The sequence below is a fragment of the Mustela lutreola genome, chromosome 1, assembly GCF_030435805.1.
Source record: "Mustela lutreola isolate mMusLut2 chromosome 1, mMusLut2.pri, whole genome shotgun sequence".
NCBI lineage: Eukaryota > Metazoa > Chordata > Mammalia > Carnivora > Mustelidae > Mustela > Mustela lutreola.
The window spans coordinates 63,856,071-63,874,163 of NC_081290.1; the positions used below are offsets into that span (position 1 = coordinate 63,856,071).

The 18,093-nt window shown below is 49.2% G+C and overlaps 1 protein-coding gene across 2 annotated transcripts in view; it reads right to left on the reverse strand.

The window, feature by feature from the left end:
- Window positions 1-18,093, reverse strand: part of CRMP1 (collapsin response mediator protein 1) — a 71,657-nt gene that overhangs the window by 31,663 nt on the left and 21,901 nt on the right. For both annotated transcript variants that reach the window (XM_059165580.1, XM_059165591.1), the window contains exons 2-4: window positions 15,869-15,957; window positions 10,612-10,796; window positions 6,237-6,401 (exon numbers count right to left, since the gene is read on the reverse strand). In XM_059165580.1, the coding sequence (XP_059021563.1) occupies window positions 6,237-6,401; window positions 10,612-10,796; window positions 15,869-15,957 (439 nt within the window). The remainder of the gene's footprint in view (window positions 1-6,236; window positions 6,402-10,611; window positions 10,797-15,868; window positions 15,958-18,093) is intronic.

Consider the following 18,093-nt stretch of genomic DNA (forward strand, 5'->3'; position numbering starts at 1 on the left):
GGTTTCATATCCCACAGGCTGAGCTTGTCTTTGGGAGACGCGCTGTCCACCTGTTCTTTCGGCAGCCTGAATGCAGCGTAAAGAGCACCTGGCAAGGAGGTCAGGGGCTGGGGAGTAGCGCTGAGGAGTCATAACCTGTACTCTGGCTAAGGGCTCCCAGCAAAGAGACCGTCCAAGGAGGCTAAATCCAGCCTGAGCCCCAGCTGCCAAGCCCATGCCCTGAGAGAAGGGCATGTTCTTCCGATGGAGCACCCCAAGAAGGTGCCTTTTTGCAATTCTCACAAAGACACCAAAAGCGCTAGCAGCAGCTCTATCAGAGAAAGCTGAGTCCAAGTGCTAGCTGCTGTGTGACACTGGGGAAGGGACTAGATCTCTCTGAGTTTCAGTTTCCACTTCTGAAACAGGTGGACTGAACTATATGAGCTCTACATTGATTTCCTGTCCTGAAAATATCCTGCCCTTGATCGTACAGTCCAATGATGATGGCCATCAAGATTCCTGGGCAGGCCCTCTGACTCAGAAGGGGGTGTGCTAAAAATGCCCTAGGAAAGGAGACCAGGCATGTTCCTCCCTCCCTCGCTTTCTTCCCTAATTCGGTCATTCATGCACTAAGTATTTACCGAGAATTTACTCTATGCCAGACGTGTGCTAAACACTTGGGGTAGAGAATTCAGTAAGACATCTTTCAGGAACTCAGCTCCCCATTATTTACTGAACCACTCCCATGTGCAAGCATCTGAGGGAAAGCCCTTGAAAGCCACATGAGCAGCTTGGCACTGAGCCTGGGGACACTGGGGAAGCCACGCCAGGTGTTCACACTAATTGCTTTTTTAAATCCCACATCGATGGCTGGAATGCACCAGCAGGATAACACTGGAGGCAAAGCCCAGGGATGAGGCTGAGGAGGAATCTGGACAAGACACAGTGAGCCCCACATCTGGGAAGGGACTTCGGGGGAGACCCAGAGTCCAAGTTGAACTGCTGTAAATGCAAAGGCATGGATCCACTGATGGATGGGGGAGGGAGAGAGAGGGACTGGCTGGACAGGGGTGCCCCCCATGGAGATGGGGACCCAGAGTGACAGATAGCAGAGTTCACAGGAAGAGGTAATGGGTTTGGGAGAAACTGGTAATAAGTCTGAGTCCCCTGGGGGCATCCTGGGAGCCGTATCACACACGAATTGGGATCGGGGTCACAGGCGGATGGATAGTGAGGACACTACAGAAGCTGAGGGCCCCACAGGAAGGTGAGCCTGGACTGGAGCCCTGAGGTCACCACCATTCACGGAGCACCTTGGGAAGGAGAAAGACCAGGTGGGGCTGGGTGGGGCTTGTAGACGAACCCACATGTGTTTTGATGAAGCTGCAAGTGCACAAAGGAGGGGAAGGGGCTTGAGCCAAGGCTCAGGACAGTGCTACTTGCCTTGGGGTAAGAAGGAATCCATGCACTTAGGAGCACTGACAACAATATCCTTTGTAACCCATCCCCCCAACCTTGGTCACAGGACTGGCCAACAGGACGGAAAGGGCAAGAACAAGTGCCCTGGACAGGGGCCAGCCTCTACTGGGGACCCTCAAATTTCTTACCTTGTTTCCCCTCCAGACCCTTGGGTCCTAGCAACCCCTACAGCCTGTCAGTGCTAACCCTCGGGGCCTCAGAGGAGGGCACTTTGCTGGCCCACCCATCCTAGAGCCGAGGGTTCAGGCCCTGGGGTCTCCTTCAGGGGATGTGAAGGGGAGCCTGAGACCCAGCTTCGGGTCTGGGGGTCACAGAAGGTTGACGTTCCTTTGGGTCTTTCCTAAAGCCCTGACACAGGGGCGCACACAGTCCCCGAGCCAGCGATCCTGACCCTGCTTTGTATCAGAACACCTGAGCTTTGCAAACACATCCCTCTGGGAATTTGGGCTCAACAGGCCTGGAGCCTGGCTCTGGCAGGTTCTTAAGAGCTCAGGAGGAGAACCCATGATCTGCTATGAGTGCCTCCTGCTACCAGTGAGACAAGTGAGTGGGACACCACTGCAGGCCAGGAATAGAGAAGAGAAAAACCCACCTCTCCCTGCGCAGTCTCGGTCCAGAGGCCAGATGAAGACAGCAAGAGCCCTGAGCCCCACAGCTCTGCTGGAGAAGCCCCCTCTGGGGCCGTGGGAGTTCGGAGGGGGAGTTCGTGGGAGTTGAACCTGCCTGGAGTGCTGAGCAAGCACGGAAGGCTTCTAGGAGATGTGGTAATTTGAGCCCATCCCTGAGGATGGCCTCTACCATCAGACACTGGTTTGGGGCCTCCCTGCATGTCTTAGATGCACCACAATGAAACGGCGGCCCAGGGGCCACCGAACAACGAACGAGGAGGAAGCTCCCGCAGGAGAGGGGCTAAATGTGGAGGATCCTGCCTGCCTAAGGGAGCACATTGCCTCGAGTTCCTGGGACGGGGGAGCTGGGGAGCAGGTGCGAGGCCCCCGAGACAACATGAAGTTTCCTGCCCAAAGCTCTTCTGTTGAGGTCCCCACGCTTGTGGGTGGCCGCACAGACACCAGCCCTTCTTCAGGCAGTCTGATGTTCTGACAGACACCATCCAGTGTCGGCACAGCCCCTGGCCCTGGCTGCCTTCTTCTTCCTGCATCACCAAGGCAGGCCAGAGTGGGACCCCTCTGCACAGAGGGCACCCCTTTCCTCTCTCCCCATGGGGTGTATCAAGAGACGTGAGGGCAGCAAGCCCTGCTTGAGGTCCCCTATGCTTGGGTTCAGCTTGACTCAGTAGCTCAGCCACCGTGGTACCTAAGAAAAGCCACCCCCAACCTCCCTCTGGGGTTGCTATGACAACAAAGACCTAGCATCAGAGTGAAGAATTAACAATGAGCTCAGACAGTGGGGTTTGCACTTGGTACCAGATCCCAAGTGCTTTGGATGTGCTATCGCTGAACAACCCCAGAGGGATCAGCTTGGGGACTTGCCCGGCAGCACCTGGCCAGGACGCCGAAGGGCAGGCTTGAACCCAGGCAGCCCGACTGCTGGGATCATCCCACACCCTGCTGCTGGGAGAGCTGCAGGCAGATGACCCTCAGCAGTCAGCTCTGTGTGAATCACCTTCCCTGCACAGAGCAGCCTCGTTCAAGGTCATGCTCCCTCCCAGAGGGCCTCACCCAGTGCCTGGCTGGTGAGGAGCTATGAAGTCCACACCCCCTTAGCTTCCCTGGGATCCAGTGGCAGGGTGTCCAGGTCTCAGAGCTCCCTGCGGTTGATCTTGTTCTCTGGGCTCTGCTCCCAGAGGCTGATCCTGTGATCATGCTGGGGGTTGGGGGCAAAATAACCCCCCCAAAGATGTCCCAACCCTAATCCTCAGAACCTATGAATATGTTCCTCCCACAACAAAGGGAATCTGCAGATGGCATTAAATGAAGGAGACTGAGATAAAAGATCATCCTGTATTACCTGAGAGGGCCTAGTGAGATCACCAGGGTCCTTTTGAAGGAAAAGCAGGGGAGAAGTCAGAGACAATCGGGGGGGGGGGGGCGGGGGGGCGGTGGTGTCTGGAAGGTTAGTGTCACCAGCCAACATGCAGGCAGCCTGGTGGGGCCGGAAAAGGCAAGGAAGGGCTCCCTCCAGGGCCCCCCAGCACCTTGACCTCAGCCCTAAAGCCCACTTCAGACGCCCCATCTCCAGAACTGCCATTTGGGTTATTTTAAACCACAAATGGGGGAAGGGGGCTTGTTACAGTAGCAAAAAGGAAACCAATCCACACTCATTTCCTGCACCCCAGTCTCCACCTCAGGTTTTGCTTCAGTGAGCCCTGACCACACAATTTTTTTAAATTTTCCAATAGGAAGGAGATCAATCCAGTATCTCCATAAAACTAAACACTCTGGGGGTCTTATGATGGAATGATGATAAAAGTAATAACTAAAAGTACAGAATCCTTACCAGGAGCCAATGGTGTTCTGAGCACTTTATACCCTCTCATTTGAGGTTCCAACCTCTATTTTCCAGCTGGGGAAACTGAGGCACAGAGAGGTTGAGTGATTGCCCCAAGGTCACACAATTGCTAAGTGGAGAGGCCTGGTGAGCCATGATGTTTTATTGCGTGGGAAAAAAAAAAAAAGCATCATGCAAGGTAAGGTACAATACAGGTCTGCTCACGTGAGAATTATGTGTGTTTGAGCGTGGACACACTTACACAAATAGGAAAGATGCCTGGAAAGACAAATTCTTAATTATCACTTTCTATGTTAGACACTTCCATATTGTTTCTGAATAAACAGGCACTAATTCTGAAACTTAAATCAATAGAAAACATTCTACGATATTAGTCAGACACCTAAAACCATGAATGCACCTAAAAACTTCTCCAAGTCACTTCCTTGCAAGTTTCTGGTCAGGGGAAGAGAATTCTCTGTCCTTTTCTAAGACAATGAAATACATAGGACCACACAAAATGCCCCTCGCCCACAGAGCTGTGGGACCCTCCTGAGACAGTTTTGCGATGCTGGTGTTCTACCTGACTCTTCACACCCCCATACACAGCCAAGCTGCTAAAACCGATGTGATGAAGCCCATAGGGTAAGTGGGAAACTGCTCAGGATTTAACGTTAGGTGAGAAAAATGAGATACAAAATTGTAAATTATGGATCATGATTGGATTGTGATTGGATTATGATTCTGTACCACAGCAACTGCAATGGAGTGCCTTCTTGATATGCAGAACTCAGACATACAAAACCCAAACTCATGGGGGGGACAAAGAATATAACCAGACATTCATAGAAAGGGATGCAAAGTATTTATCATAATTAATGATAAAAGAACAGTGGACAGTGGTAGACTGAATTTGACTTATCAGATTTGCATGGATTTTGTAGAAGAAATACAACCCAATGGCACAAGCATGCAAAGAGCTAGAGACATGGGGATTGTGGGCATGCAAGGTGCATCTTTCAGGAAAGTAATTTGGCTGTAAGTGTCACGAGCCTTGAAAAATGTTAAAACGTCGATCTTGTAATTCCATCTCTGGAAATCTAAGGAAACAATTAGAAATGCAAACAGACGTTTATATACAAAGATGTTCACCATAACACTACCTAGAGTAGAGCAAACAGAAAACCTAAGTGCCCAATAAAAAGAAAATAACTAAACAAGTTAACCATTACACTGTACATTACAAACCCTGAAAAGTTATTAATGAAAAGTAATGATTAGTCATAAAATGTTAAGTGAAAATAGAAGGATTCCACCTAACTGCCATCGTATAACTATATAAGGAGAAAATCATCCAAATCGACAGAACAATAATCCTTAACATGAATGTAAGCAGTGACTGGGGTAAGCTCAAGAAGAAAAAAGATTTTTTCCTTCTCTTGATGTTCTGACTTTTTTGCAATGGGGCAAATATACTTTTATAATGAGAAAACACAGCATATGTTATCTTAAAAATGGAAAACACCCTTGCATTCTCTTTGGAGCATTTCCTTCATTTGAAGCAGCCTCTTCCGAGAGCATCCAGAACTGCCCCTCTCCAGACTGACCATTCCCGCCATAGTTCATTTTTTCCCTACTCTTTGCTTTGTGTATCTTCAGTTCAATTCACCTCAACACAATGCACACTGTAGTGTCTACACCATGCAGGGACATGTGGTGTGAGTCCAAACAGAAGGGAATTGGGGTGGGATACAGAGATGGATAGATACAATCTCCCTCCCTCCACCCCAGAGAGCTCAGGGTGTAATACAAGAGCAAGACAGAGAACCAGTGTCCCATAAGCCAACAACAATGGAGAAGGTGCCCCCAGAGTAACCTGATATAGACATTCAAGGAACAAGTAATTCTGATTGGGGAGATTGGAGAAGCTACGAGTTGAGCTTGGGTAGCTGGATAGAAGAAAGGGCATTCCTGGAAGTGGGGAGTAGTGCCTGAGCACAAGCCCAGCAGTGCAGCAGACTTCAGGGGATGAATCCAAGATAATGGTAAAAAATGAGAAATGAGCCTAGGTCACTGAGGGCCTTGAGTGCCAGGCTAAGAAAATCAGATTTTTTTCTGTGAACAGGGGGAATATCTCCAAAGGGCTTGAAGGAGAAGAGGACAGACTCCTCAAAGAGGATCTCCTTTTTCCATTGTATATGCCGCAGTGTGTAGCTCATAGCTGGACTCACAAGAAATGCAGATAAAGGGATTTTTAAGTCCATATACTGAGACCCACCAAAGAACCAGGGATTCCAGAACTATACCCCCATTATGAAGCTTTAACTGACCTTTGTCCTGCACCAGCACCTCCAACTCCTCCCGAACACCATCGTACCAGCTTGTGATGTCCACATGGAGGGAATAGTCGCAGCAGGATTTGGTGTCAGCTGCCTCATGCCATTTCTCGAAGGAGGTCAGAAGGCTAGACCCAGGTTCAGGGACAACATGGTCAACTGTGAAAGAAAAATATGCATCACATTCCAAAATGCATAGGACCTGAACTATTCCAATGGTAGCCTCAAATACCCTCTTCACCCCATCATCATCATGATCACACCATCATCACCACTATCATCACCATTGACATCATCATCATCACCACCTTAATCATCACCCTCGCAATCAAACCCTCATCAACACCATCACCATCATCAACACCATTCCCAACATCATCATCACCATTACCATGATCATTATGTCATCATCACCATCATCATCATCATCACCACCATCACCATCACTATTATCAATATCTCCATCATCATCACCACCATCACCATCACTATTATCAATATCTCCATCATCATCACCATCAACATAATCATCACCATCACCATCACCACCCTCTCCATCATCACTCCCACCACCATCATCAATATTGCCATCACTGTCACATCATTACCAAAACCATCAGCAGTGACATCATCACCACCGTTGTCATTGTCATCGGCAGCAACAGCAGCAGTATCACAACTATTTATTGAATGCTTATTATGCCTCAGACACTGCCACCAGGCTTTCCATAAATTATCTCATTAAATCCTCACAACCATCCTGTGAAGTCAATATTAATATCTCCAGTGGCTGAAGAAGAAACTGAGGCTCAAAGAGGATAAGGAACTTGTCGAAAGTCACACAACTAGGTAAATGGTAGGAAGAAGACGTACAGAGTCCTGTCAGCTGCAGTTGGAACCCCTTCCCACTACTCCATGCTGCCACAGCTGAAAGGTACACAACCTTATAAACTAAAAGCATGTTAACTTCATCACCTCTTTTCAAAATAAAATCTTAAATGTAAAGCAAATGAAAGCGGAGATGCCTGACTTTTAAACCCCACTTGACTTTGCATATCCATCTAGCTACTACCCTGTTTCCCTAACATCTACCCTTTGCAGCCAGACATCTATAAAGTGCAGCTTTATTCTCTGCCCACTCATTCCTCTACTGTTGAAATCATCAGCCTCTGCACTTAATTCAATCTCAATGTCTCTAGATTTAATGGAAACATTCCGTCCTGACTCCAACGGACCTCCTGGGACACAGTGAATCACTCCCTGCTCTTGGCTTCCATGACAACATGGCTTTCTGGCTTTTATTCTACTTCTGTGGCCATTTTTCTTCAGTCTCCTTGTAGACTCTTCTGCCTCTACTTGGCCATTAAATGGTCAAATTCCCTATGGCTTGGTCCACCCTTCAATGCACCTGCTCATTAAAATGTACCATTCTCTTAGCTGCAGAACTCTGACCTCAGCTCTTTCCCTGACCTCTCCACCAAAAAGACTCAAAAGCACATCAAGATTAAAATGTCCCAAGCCTCATGCAACATTGTTCCCCCTTCCCCTTGCAAATCTGGTCCCTACAACCCCTTCAGCTTGAGGCTACCATCTTAATTCCACAACAAGGATCCCAAGGGTCATTCTTGACTCTTTCCCTCAGGTACTCCCATCACCCATCACCAAGTACTTATATTTTCCTCCTACATATCCCCAGAGCTGTCCATCTCTGTCCACCTCCATGGCACTCCTCATCCTAGCTACCCTCTTCTGTCAGCTGAGCTACTACAATCACTTCCCCCTGGTCCAGCCACATCTGATCTAGGCCACTCTATTTTGGTCTCTTTAAAACCCAAAGCAGATGGCATCATTCCTTGCTTGAACTTCAATGCCTGCTCATTGCCCATTTGAAAAAGTCCAAAATTCTTACCTCAGCCATCAAGACCCATCAGTACCACCCTCACCTTCCAGTCTTACCTCACATGATCCCATCTCTGAATCTCTGCACTCATGCCTCACAGGCCTTCTTCTGTCTCTTCAGTGCAAGCTGTGTCCTCCCATCACAGGGGCTTCACACATGCTGTTCCCTCTTCCTGGAGCCCTGCTCCCCTCCACCCTCTTCACCCAGTGAATTCATACTCATCCTTCGGACCTCTGCATGAATGCTGCATTTTCAGGGAAGCCTTCCCTGAGCTCTCTGCTCCTCAGCTCAAAGCTCTTTGCACTCCTTTATATTGTAGTCCTAGTCACAGATTACAGACGTGTGCGTATAGTTATACATGATCTGTATAACTCCCCATAAGACTGCAAGCACTGGGGTACCAGCACCATGTCCACTTTGGTACTTCCCTCCCCTAACACGTAGCACAGAGCCACCCTCAATAAGTATCTGTTGGATGACAACATGGGGTGGGGACTCAGAACCTTCCTACCCCTCATGATGGTCCTCCTAGTGCTTCCACGAGTTCTTGGGGTTCCATGAAACACATTGTAAAAATCACCCTTTTCCAGATGGGGTGGATAAAGCCCCTGCCCTAAGGGTCTCAAAGGAGCAAAGCAAGACCCTTGAGATCCTGACTCTTGATTTGGGGCTCTGTCTCTACTCCACATAGATCCCCTGAGCCTGTAACTTCCCTCTCCACTTCCCAGCACTGTGTGAGCTTCTATCTCCAAGTATTTGCCACATGTCATGCACGACACCCAGGAACCTCATGTGTGTCTTCCAGCAATGCTATGCTTGGGGAGACTCAGATAATAAAGCCCATCCTACAGATGAGAAAGCTGAGGCACAGACTGCAAAATACTGCCCACAGTCACACTGGTGCTTAGTGGCAGTGATCAGGATCAAACCCGGAGAGCTGGGGTCCAAGTCCAAATCCATCCAGGTCCAACACTGGGGCTCCTCCCACTTTCCCAACCAGCACACAAAAGGCTGTCTTGTGGAGAAGGGACCAGGACTATGCTTGCCTCATGAGCTGAGCCATTCCCTCCTGAATCAGGGGGACAAGGAGGCTCTGACACATGAGCTCCACCTGCCATGGCCAACTCTAGCCCAGCATACTTCCAAAGGGATTCCTAGAAGAGAGATGGGCAGCCAGAGAGCCTAACAGTTGAAAGAACACTGAAAATCAACTGTTGCTTATTAATTAAAATAATTTATTAAAATGGAATCCAAGAGGGGCACCTGGGTGGCTCAGTTGGTTAAGTGTCTGACTTCAGCTCAGGTCATGATCTCAGGGTCCTGGGATCAAGCCCTGTGTTGGGCTCCCTGCTCAGTAGGGAGTCTGCTTCTCCCTCTCCTTCTGGCTTCCCCCACTGTTCATGTCTCTCTCTCTCTCTCTCTCTGTCCAATAAATAAATAAAACCTTTAAAAAAAATAAAAATAAAATAAAATAGAATCCAAGAAAGAAAAGCTACTTCAAAAACTACAGGAGACTGCAAAATACTGTAGAAGAATCCAGGATCCCAGGAAACCTCTGTGCTAGATGGCTTTGTTTGTATACAATGCCTCCTCCCTTCCCACCTTCACCAGGGTTCATGGTGGGCAGAGTGCAATCCCAGGGACTTTGGGCTCTGCCATGCAACTTGCCTTGGCCAACAGAACTTCAGCATGTAAGTGAAGACATGAGGTGGTAAGAGGAGTGGCAAGTTTCTACCAGACTCCTCTTGTACTTCTGCTGTCTGCCAGGAGAAGGGCATGGTTGAGCTGGGTGTTGGTTCCAGGGTGGGAGCTCCATGGTGCCCATCTGAACCCAACCCAAATCCTGAGGCAGAATCACTCCATCCTGCTTCTAGTCCCTCCGATCATTCACCAAGAGAACAAGTGACGCTTGAAGTCTGGGGACTATTCATTATGTAGCGTTATCTTGGCATTACTGTGTCAACACTGATTAGAACAACCACTTTCCCACTGTGTCACCTTCAGCAACTTTTTTCAGCCTCTCCTCTCCCATCTTTCTTCATAACACCTATATCCCTTGTCCCAAAACTTTAGCCATGTGCACACCAGGTTCAGGAATTTTTTGCTTTATTTCCCTGCAAACCATATCATCCTTTCCTTAATACTTTTCTTTAGATCAGCTCACCATTTCTAAAAATTTAAATGTTAATTTCAATCTCACCCGATGCAACAGCACCCATGATGTGCTAGTGCTAGTTATTTATCTTCCAATGCATTAAAATAATTTAAACTTTTAAGTGTCTGAATTGCCTATAAAATCCTCTCTCTACCACCAGTGCCAGTCTTTATGGTAGGTTGTGGTGAGAATTACATGAATTGGTCCCCTGAGCAAACTGCCTAGTGTAGATTGAGAATGTGGTGTTTCTGCTGCCACCGGTGATGACGAACCAAAGGCACGGCCCATGTGCCTAAGGCAGGGGTTCAACTCACTGATCATCGTGGTCCCGCCTGCCAGCGCTGCCCTGGTCCCTTGGAAGAAGTCATCGGCAGCGGTCATCCCCTGGGACGGCTTCTGCAGGTACGTGTTGACATCGATACCTCCAGGAATCACCATCCGTCCATTGGCCTCGATGGTCTTCACTCCACCAGGAACTATTAAGTTCTCTCCTATTTGTCTAGAAACAAACAACCAAATTGGCCTTTGGTTCTTAAAGGAAAGACAACATGGCAGCCAACTGTGCAGCTTCAGTTCCATTAGGTAAACATTCCTGAGCCAGGTCCTAGGCAGGGTGCTGGGTAGGCAGAGAATGCTCAGGCAGGGGTAGGGAGTATAAGGTGGTGGGCTGCTTCACCAGTCCAGGAATCTGGGAAGTATTCCAGGGGATGGTGGTGGCAAAGGGTCCTCAGACTAGCCTAGAACTCCAGAGTTCTTAGAACACTTTTATCAACCACTTTGATGATCCAGACTGCAGGAGACACAGTGTACCGTCCCCCTACCTCTGCAGACCATGAGAGGTAGTGTTACAGGCTGAAGTGGGACCCTCCCAAAAGCTGTATGTTGATGCTCTAACCCCAAGGACCTCAGAATGTGACTGTATTTGAGGACTGGCCCTTTACAGGGACAATAATGGTAAAATGAGTTTGTCCCTGTGGGCCCTAATCCAATAATAGGCTTGGTGTCTTTGTAAGAAGAGGAGATCAGAACACAGACCCGTACAGAGGGTTGACCACATGAGGACACGGGGAGAAGATGGCCTTCTACACTCCAAGGAGAGAGGCCTCAAAGAAACCAACCCACCCACCTCCTGATCTCAGACTTCCAGCCTCCAGACCCACAAGAGAATGAACATCTGTTGTTTAAACTGCCCAGTGTGTGTGGTATGTTGTTACAGCAGCCGTGGCAAGCTAATGCAGACAGGCAACTGGGATTATCGTTTTCACTCTCCTGAGCACTGACCTCAGGAAAGCTACTTAGCTTCCCAGTCCCTGCAAGAAAAAGCCACAAACATCGTAGCACCTGACTGGAGGGAATCACACTGGGGACAGCAGAATTTTTCTGAACCCGCTGACATCCCTTCTGTTCCCCAACCTGTTAGGTGCCAGAAGGGGTAGAAATTCCAAAGGGAGGGAGAAGGGAGAAGAGCCTAAGAATTTGGAAGACTTGCCCCCTACTGTGGCAGCTGTTTCATCTGTTGGAACCACAGGCAGGAGACATATTGGAAGGGAGGCTCAGCCAGAACTAGGACAAAGAAGAGAGCCTCCAAGGTCAATGCCTGGTGAAGACCACAAGGTCTGAACAGGAGCACATTTTATTTAAAAAAAAAAAAAAATACAGTGGCTCTGAACTCTTGAGATGAGGCAACAATACTGTAAGATACAGAAAACACCTGTAATGAAGATACAGGCAAGTATTGCTGCAGGGACCACCATGTCAGGTCCCAAAGAGAATCCACACTCGAGCAGCTGAAGAAGACGATCCTGGCTCCTCTGGACCCCTGCACAGGGCTGGTCTAAGCAAGTTATGGTGGGTGGGAAGAGGGCTCCTCTTGGGCTCTCCCACAGAATTGGGGCATCGTACTCTGTCCTGAAACTGAAAATAATTCTAGCAAAAACACGGGTCTAGGGACCACTACCGTGACCACGGCCACAAGCACAGGCAACTGGTGCTGCTGCCTCTAATGCCATGTCCTTCCCTCTCTCACCTCCAACTCGATGTGCAGACTCCAGCTGTGCCTGATCCTCCTACTGTCCAGCTCCAAACATGTGGAGATACGTTAGGAGCTGAAGAGCAGGGGGTCCAGGAGGAGATGGCCCCCAACCTTTCACCTGGAGCAGGTTACCCCTGAGAGCCAGCTCTCCTAAGCACTTTCCAGATCATTTCATTTCATGCTTCAACTGGCTTTTTGAGAAAACGGGATCCTGTTCAAATGGTTAATGCTGGCAAAGGCTTGGGCGTGACCCAGAGTGGGCATTGGGCTATACACACATACAGTGTGTGGGTACATGGAGCCTGAGTGGGTGTGTGACTCAGTCACCGTGTTGCAGTGCCAAGTACTACCGTTAGGGGCGGGGCCCATTTTAAAGGCATGACAGTTGCTTCTCTTTATAAGAAGTAAACACATTCTGCTAAGGGGGAAAATGGAATTCAGAGAGGTATGTTGACTTGTCCAAGGCTGCACAGCAAGTCAGTGGTGGGTATGGACTCAAGCCAAGTCCCCCCAAGTCTAATATAATATCTAGCCTCTGCCCACCAGCCTTACTTGCCTTCCGGCGTCTCTTACATCGAAGGAGCAGGTTCTCCCCAGACTGGGATTAACCCAGATGGAACTGCCAGTGCATTAGGAGAAAGAACACAAATGGCTCTCCATGGCAGTATGTGCAGAACAGGAGGCTCCAAGGATTAGCCAGAACTATTCTCCCTCCCCGCAACCCCACCACCACCCTCGCCCCCCACACAAGTGCTCTGTGGCTAGCGTCTGAGTCACCAGCCCTCGCAAACTGGATGGAACCCTCAATGAATCCTAACCGATTTAACACAAACACAGCTGACACGCTTTCAGGAAAACTGGGCAAATGGCCACAAAAGAGAAGAATTCTTGGTGTTCAATCAAAGGGAAGGAGCATAACTGAGCCTCCTTATGCCAGGCTGTGCCTGAGGTCAGTATAGGCGGTCCCTCTGGGTCTCAGCCCTCCCACCCCTGCCCCCCAGCCAGCAGGGCTCCATGCTCCAAATGACCATCCAGAGACTCGCTCTGCTTAGTGAGGTGTGGGGAGGAGAAAGAGTCAAATAAAAAGGGGTTTCTGACTAAGAGGAATTGACAAATAATGAATGGTAGACACTGCATATTTCCTGAACAACTCGTTCTACCAAAGTCCCTAAGACTCCAGGTGTTCACTCATATAGCAAGCACTTAATAAATACAGCTTGCCCGGTAAGCACTTGCTTCACATATACACATCTTGAACTGCAAGGCTCCTGCAGAGCTAACCTCAATCCCATGTGACAGGTGGGTAGGTGGTCTTGCAAAAGGGTCAGCATCCTTTACCCCATGCCCCAGAACCCTGAGGCCCCACAAAACAGAGTTCACCCCGGAGTGGTTGTCTCTATCGAAGCAGGGGGTTGACCTAGAAACATCACTCCCCCACCACCTCTGTCTCTCTCCCTCTCGTTCCAGCCTGTACTATGACCAAGAGCCCAAGGTCCTGCTGCCTGACAGGCCAGGGTTCCTCTGCTACACTTCCTATCAATACTTCTGGTACCTCTCGTATCTGGCACTGACTAAGGCCATGTCCCTAGTCAGGGTCAAGTGCAGCTTGGGGACTGTGGGGACAGGCACACAGGCTGGCCAGCAGAGGAATGCTGCCAGCGTGGGCGTCAGGGAAAGCTTCCTGGAGGAGGAACCACATGAGCAAGACCCACAGGACAGATAGAGGTGGGGAGTGAGGGGGGTGGAGGGCAGTGAAATGAGAATGTGGGGTGGGGCAAGGTGTTCCAGCCAGAGGTGCAAGGTTCCAGGTGAGAGCTGCTGGGCTAAGTCAGCGGGTACCATGTTTTCAGTGTGGCTGGGAAGAAGCAAGAGGAAGGAATCCAGTGGAGGAAGAAAGGCTTGGGCAGGACTTGAAATGGTCGGAATCCGGGACTGGAGTTGGGGTAGGCAGAGGGAGGCAGAGAAGGGCTCCATGCTCTCCCGAGCTCTTCACTGGACAGGTTGTGGACATGGTCTCTCCATGTTCATGGCCATCCACCGCTCCCTCTTATCCCCTCACCTACTCCCCCCTCCCCTCTTCCCTGCCTCCCTCCTCCTTCCTCCCTTCTAACCTTCCCCTCTCCACCCCCTCCCCACTCCTCCTCCTCATCAAAGCCTACAGGGCACCAGATGGTCCCGTTAACAGACCCCATTTCCACTTGACCTTCACCTCATTCACACTCCCCTCTGCCTTTCCTTCCTGCTTCAGCAGCCCAGGCTGGAAGCTGAGACAGTCTCTGGCTCCTGCTCTTCCAGACTCCAGGGGAAGATGCGGAGCAACGAGTGAAACCAGGGCACTCACCATGTGAAAGAAAGAGAGTTGAACCTCTCCGTGAATAGCCAGTAAAATGTGGTCGCCCCATCAAAACCAGTCTGGTGTTGTGGGCTGAGCTGGGAGCCCCCTAACTTCTATGTTGAAGCCCTGACCCCCAGCATCTCAGAATGTGACTGTATTTGGAGACGGGGCTTCTTAAGAGGTGACTACATTAAAATGAGGCCATTTGGGTGGGGCCCTTATCCAACAGGAGGGATGTCCTGTGCACATGCGCACATGGGACGACCCTGTGAGCGCAGGGTGGGAAGACACCCTCCAAAACCCAAGGAAAGAGATCTCAGACGGAACCGTCGTCACCAGCGCCCTGAGCCAGGACTGGCAGCCTCCAGTCTGGGAGAGGTAAATGTCTCTTGTTTCAGCTGCCCAGCCTGGGGTTTTTTGTTACAGTGACCGAGCAGATGGAACACACTGGGATGTCACAGCGAGAGAGGAAGCCAAAAGGGACAAGGTGCAGGAACCCTCCAGCCCAGTGCAGACCACGGCCCTGTCCTAACATTCTTCCTTTTTCTCCTGGCTCCCTCCACCCAATCCAGACACTGTGGGCAGGTCACAGAGCTGTGAAGTCAATCCTGTGTATTAGGGGGGCCTCTGCACCTTGCCCCGAGCTGACAATGTGGGGCAGCATTTGGACCTCACTGTCCTGCCAGGTGTACTTCCCACCTCCTTTTGCTTCTGATGGCCTGCATAGGGCTGGTGCAGCGGGAACATTCCAGAATCTCTAGCCCCTCCCCACCTGCAGTTTCGACCTCCCCAAACCTTTGTATCCCTGATATTCACAGCACCGTCATTCTGGGCAGAACTCTAAGGTCCCAGCAGCCTGGGGAGACTGGCTTTTCTTTTTTTTTTTTTAAAGAATTATTTGAGAGAGAAAAAGAGACTGAGACAGCAAGCAGAGGTAGACAGAGACAAGCAGACTCTGCTGAGCAGGGAGTCCAACACAGGGCTCCATCTCACAACTCCTGAGCTAAAATCAAGAGTTAGATGGTCAAGCAACCAAGCCACCCCAACACCCCAAGACTGGCTTCTTAAAACCCATGTTTTGGGGATGCTGGGCAGGCTCAGTCAGGGGAGCAAGCAGCTCTGGATCTCAAGGTCTTAAGTTTGAGCTCCACATCGGGCGTAGAGCTTACTGAAAAAAAAAAAAGGTGTGTTTTGGTCAACTCACTTTATAAGTCCATCTTCCAAGTAGACATCGGCATAGAAGGACTGATCATCATTGATGATCCGTCCACCCTTGATGAGGAGCCGGTCACTCTGAAAAGCCAAGCAAAATATCAAGTGTCACTAGGGAAAAGCCAAGAATTTTTGTTTTAACTTTTAATAATAAAGTTATCCAAGTATTTTCAAAAGTAAAGAAATGGCATAATAAAGTCCCCTCACGCCCATCACCCAGACTCAAAAGCCTCAGTGACTGGCTACTCACATTTCACTTATTCTACCCCCCCCTCACCCACCCCACTGCTCCAACACTTTAGTCTTCTTCTTGCTCAGGTATTGTAAAATAAATCCCAAACAGCATAAGCCACCACCTAGAAATACCTCGGGATACATCTCCAACCATTAAGGAATTTCTAAATAATCGGAAGCACAACCCATCATGTCAATGGACCCAATTCACAGTAATCCTTTCCTAGGTGTTAAGAGCCCACCCTCAATTTTACGTGGCTTTACAGTGGGTGATTCGAGCGGGGCTCTGTCTTCAGTCCCCACCCTGATCTGCCTCTCCGTGGCCTGCCAAGATCTATACCAGCCTTCCTTCCCCTCTGACGCCGTTCATTTGCTGAAGAAATGAGATCATTCATAGAACAGGAGTTTATTAGGGTGTTATTACTGAATAGAATAAAACTCCATTTAGAGACCTTCTAAAAGCTAACAGAGAGACTATAAACTAAAGATAACTCCCCCAGAACAACCTCCAGTCAAACATCTGAGGTTTCTCTCCGCCGTTCTCCTCAACGCCCCATGGTTGTGATGACTGTTAGCATGCCTCCATTCATCCGTGCCCACATTACGCACTGGCTCACTGCCTCAGCTCTCAGCATAGGGCCAGGCCCTGAGGGGCCAGGACGGAGCAGGGACAAAGACGGAGGTGCTCTCCTGGAGTGGACGGTGGGAGAGGCAGAGGCATAAGAAGCCACGGGTTTACAGGGTTACAAGAGGAAAAGGGGAGGGCGCCCACCATGGGAGCAAAGAGAAGGTGCTGCTACCCTTACCAGGAACCAGACCAGGCCAGCTCACACCTAAAAAAGTATGTTGAGATGAGTTGTTCCAAACAAGCAGTAGGGAAGAAGGCCAGGGAAGGCAAACCTTCAGAGTCTAGACAGAGACAACTGGTAGCCAAGGTCCATAGGCAGCAAAAAACACAGCAAATTCTAGGAGCCAAAAAGGACACAACTATCTCCTTTTTGCATTGTATCATAAGAGAGTCCCCAAGTTATTACCGGTTCTTCAAAATCATAAGTGACTACAAAATATTCCATCTTCTGGATACACAATAAATTGTTTAGTGATCTGTCTACTGTTGGACACTTATTTTCATGTTTTTACAATGGTATGTATTGCTGCAATGACCATTTCTGCACACAAAGTTTTTCGTTCAGCTTGAATTGTTAGAATCAATTCCCAGAAGCATAACAACTGGGTCAAACAGTATAAACCTCATTGATGGCCCTTGATAAATATGATGAAATAGCTTCCCAAAAGTATTGCTCCAATTTGCCACGCATAAAATCAGCAAGCACCCTGCATTATCATTAATACCTATTTGTTAATTTGCATTTCTTGGAGGTTGAGAATTATTTTGTCCTGTGCTTATTAATACTTGCACTATCTCCCAGCTGGAGATGCAGGGATGAATAAAACACACAGCCTCTGTCTTTAAGCCCCAGCCTTTGGGTAGGGAGAGAGACAAGTCAATAGACACTTCCCATGGAGTGTCTTCCATAGGTTTCCCTGAAAGCAGAGCCTGAGACAAAGGATTGGAGGCCGATAATGTCTATGGAGATGACTGCACAAACCAGAGTGAGGAAGTAGGGAGAGGCAGGCAAGCACACAAATCAAATACAGAGTGTTCCCTGATATGGCAAACAGTGGGGTTAACTGGGGCTTGATCCCATTAGGACCCTCTGAGGAACTGTACAGAATACAGCTCAGAGTGGTCCCTGTGGTCTAAGGGCATCAGCCATGAGAGGAAGGCAGAAGACACTACACAAGCGCAGAGAACAAGGGTTAACCCAAACTAAAGAATCAGAGAAGGCTTACTGAACAGAAACAGGGCATGCAGACTGCCGCTCAGGACCCTCTTGTGGCATTGTGCATCAAGCCCTGTATTTCCTTCAGAGTGAAAGCCAAGGTTAGTGAGACTCGATGTAATCTGGAATCTCACTACCT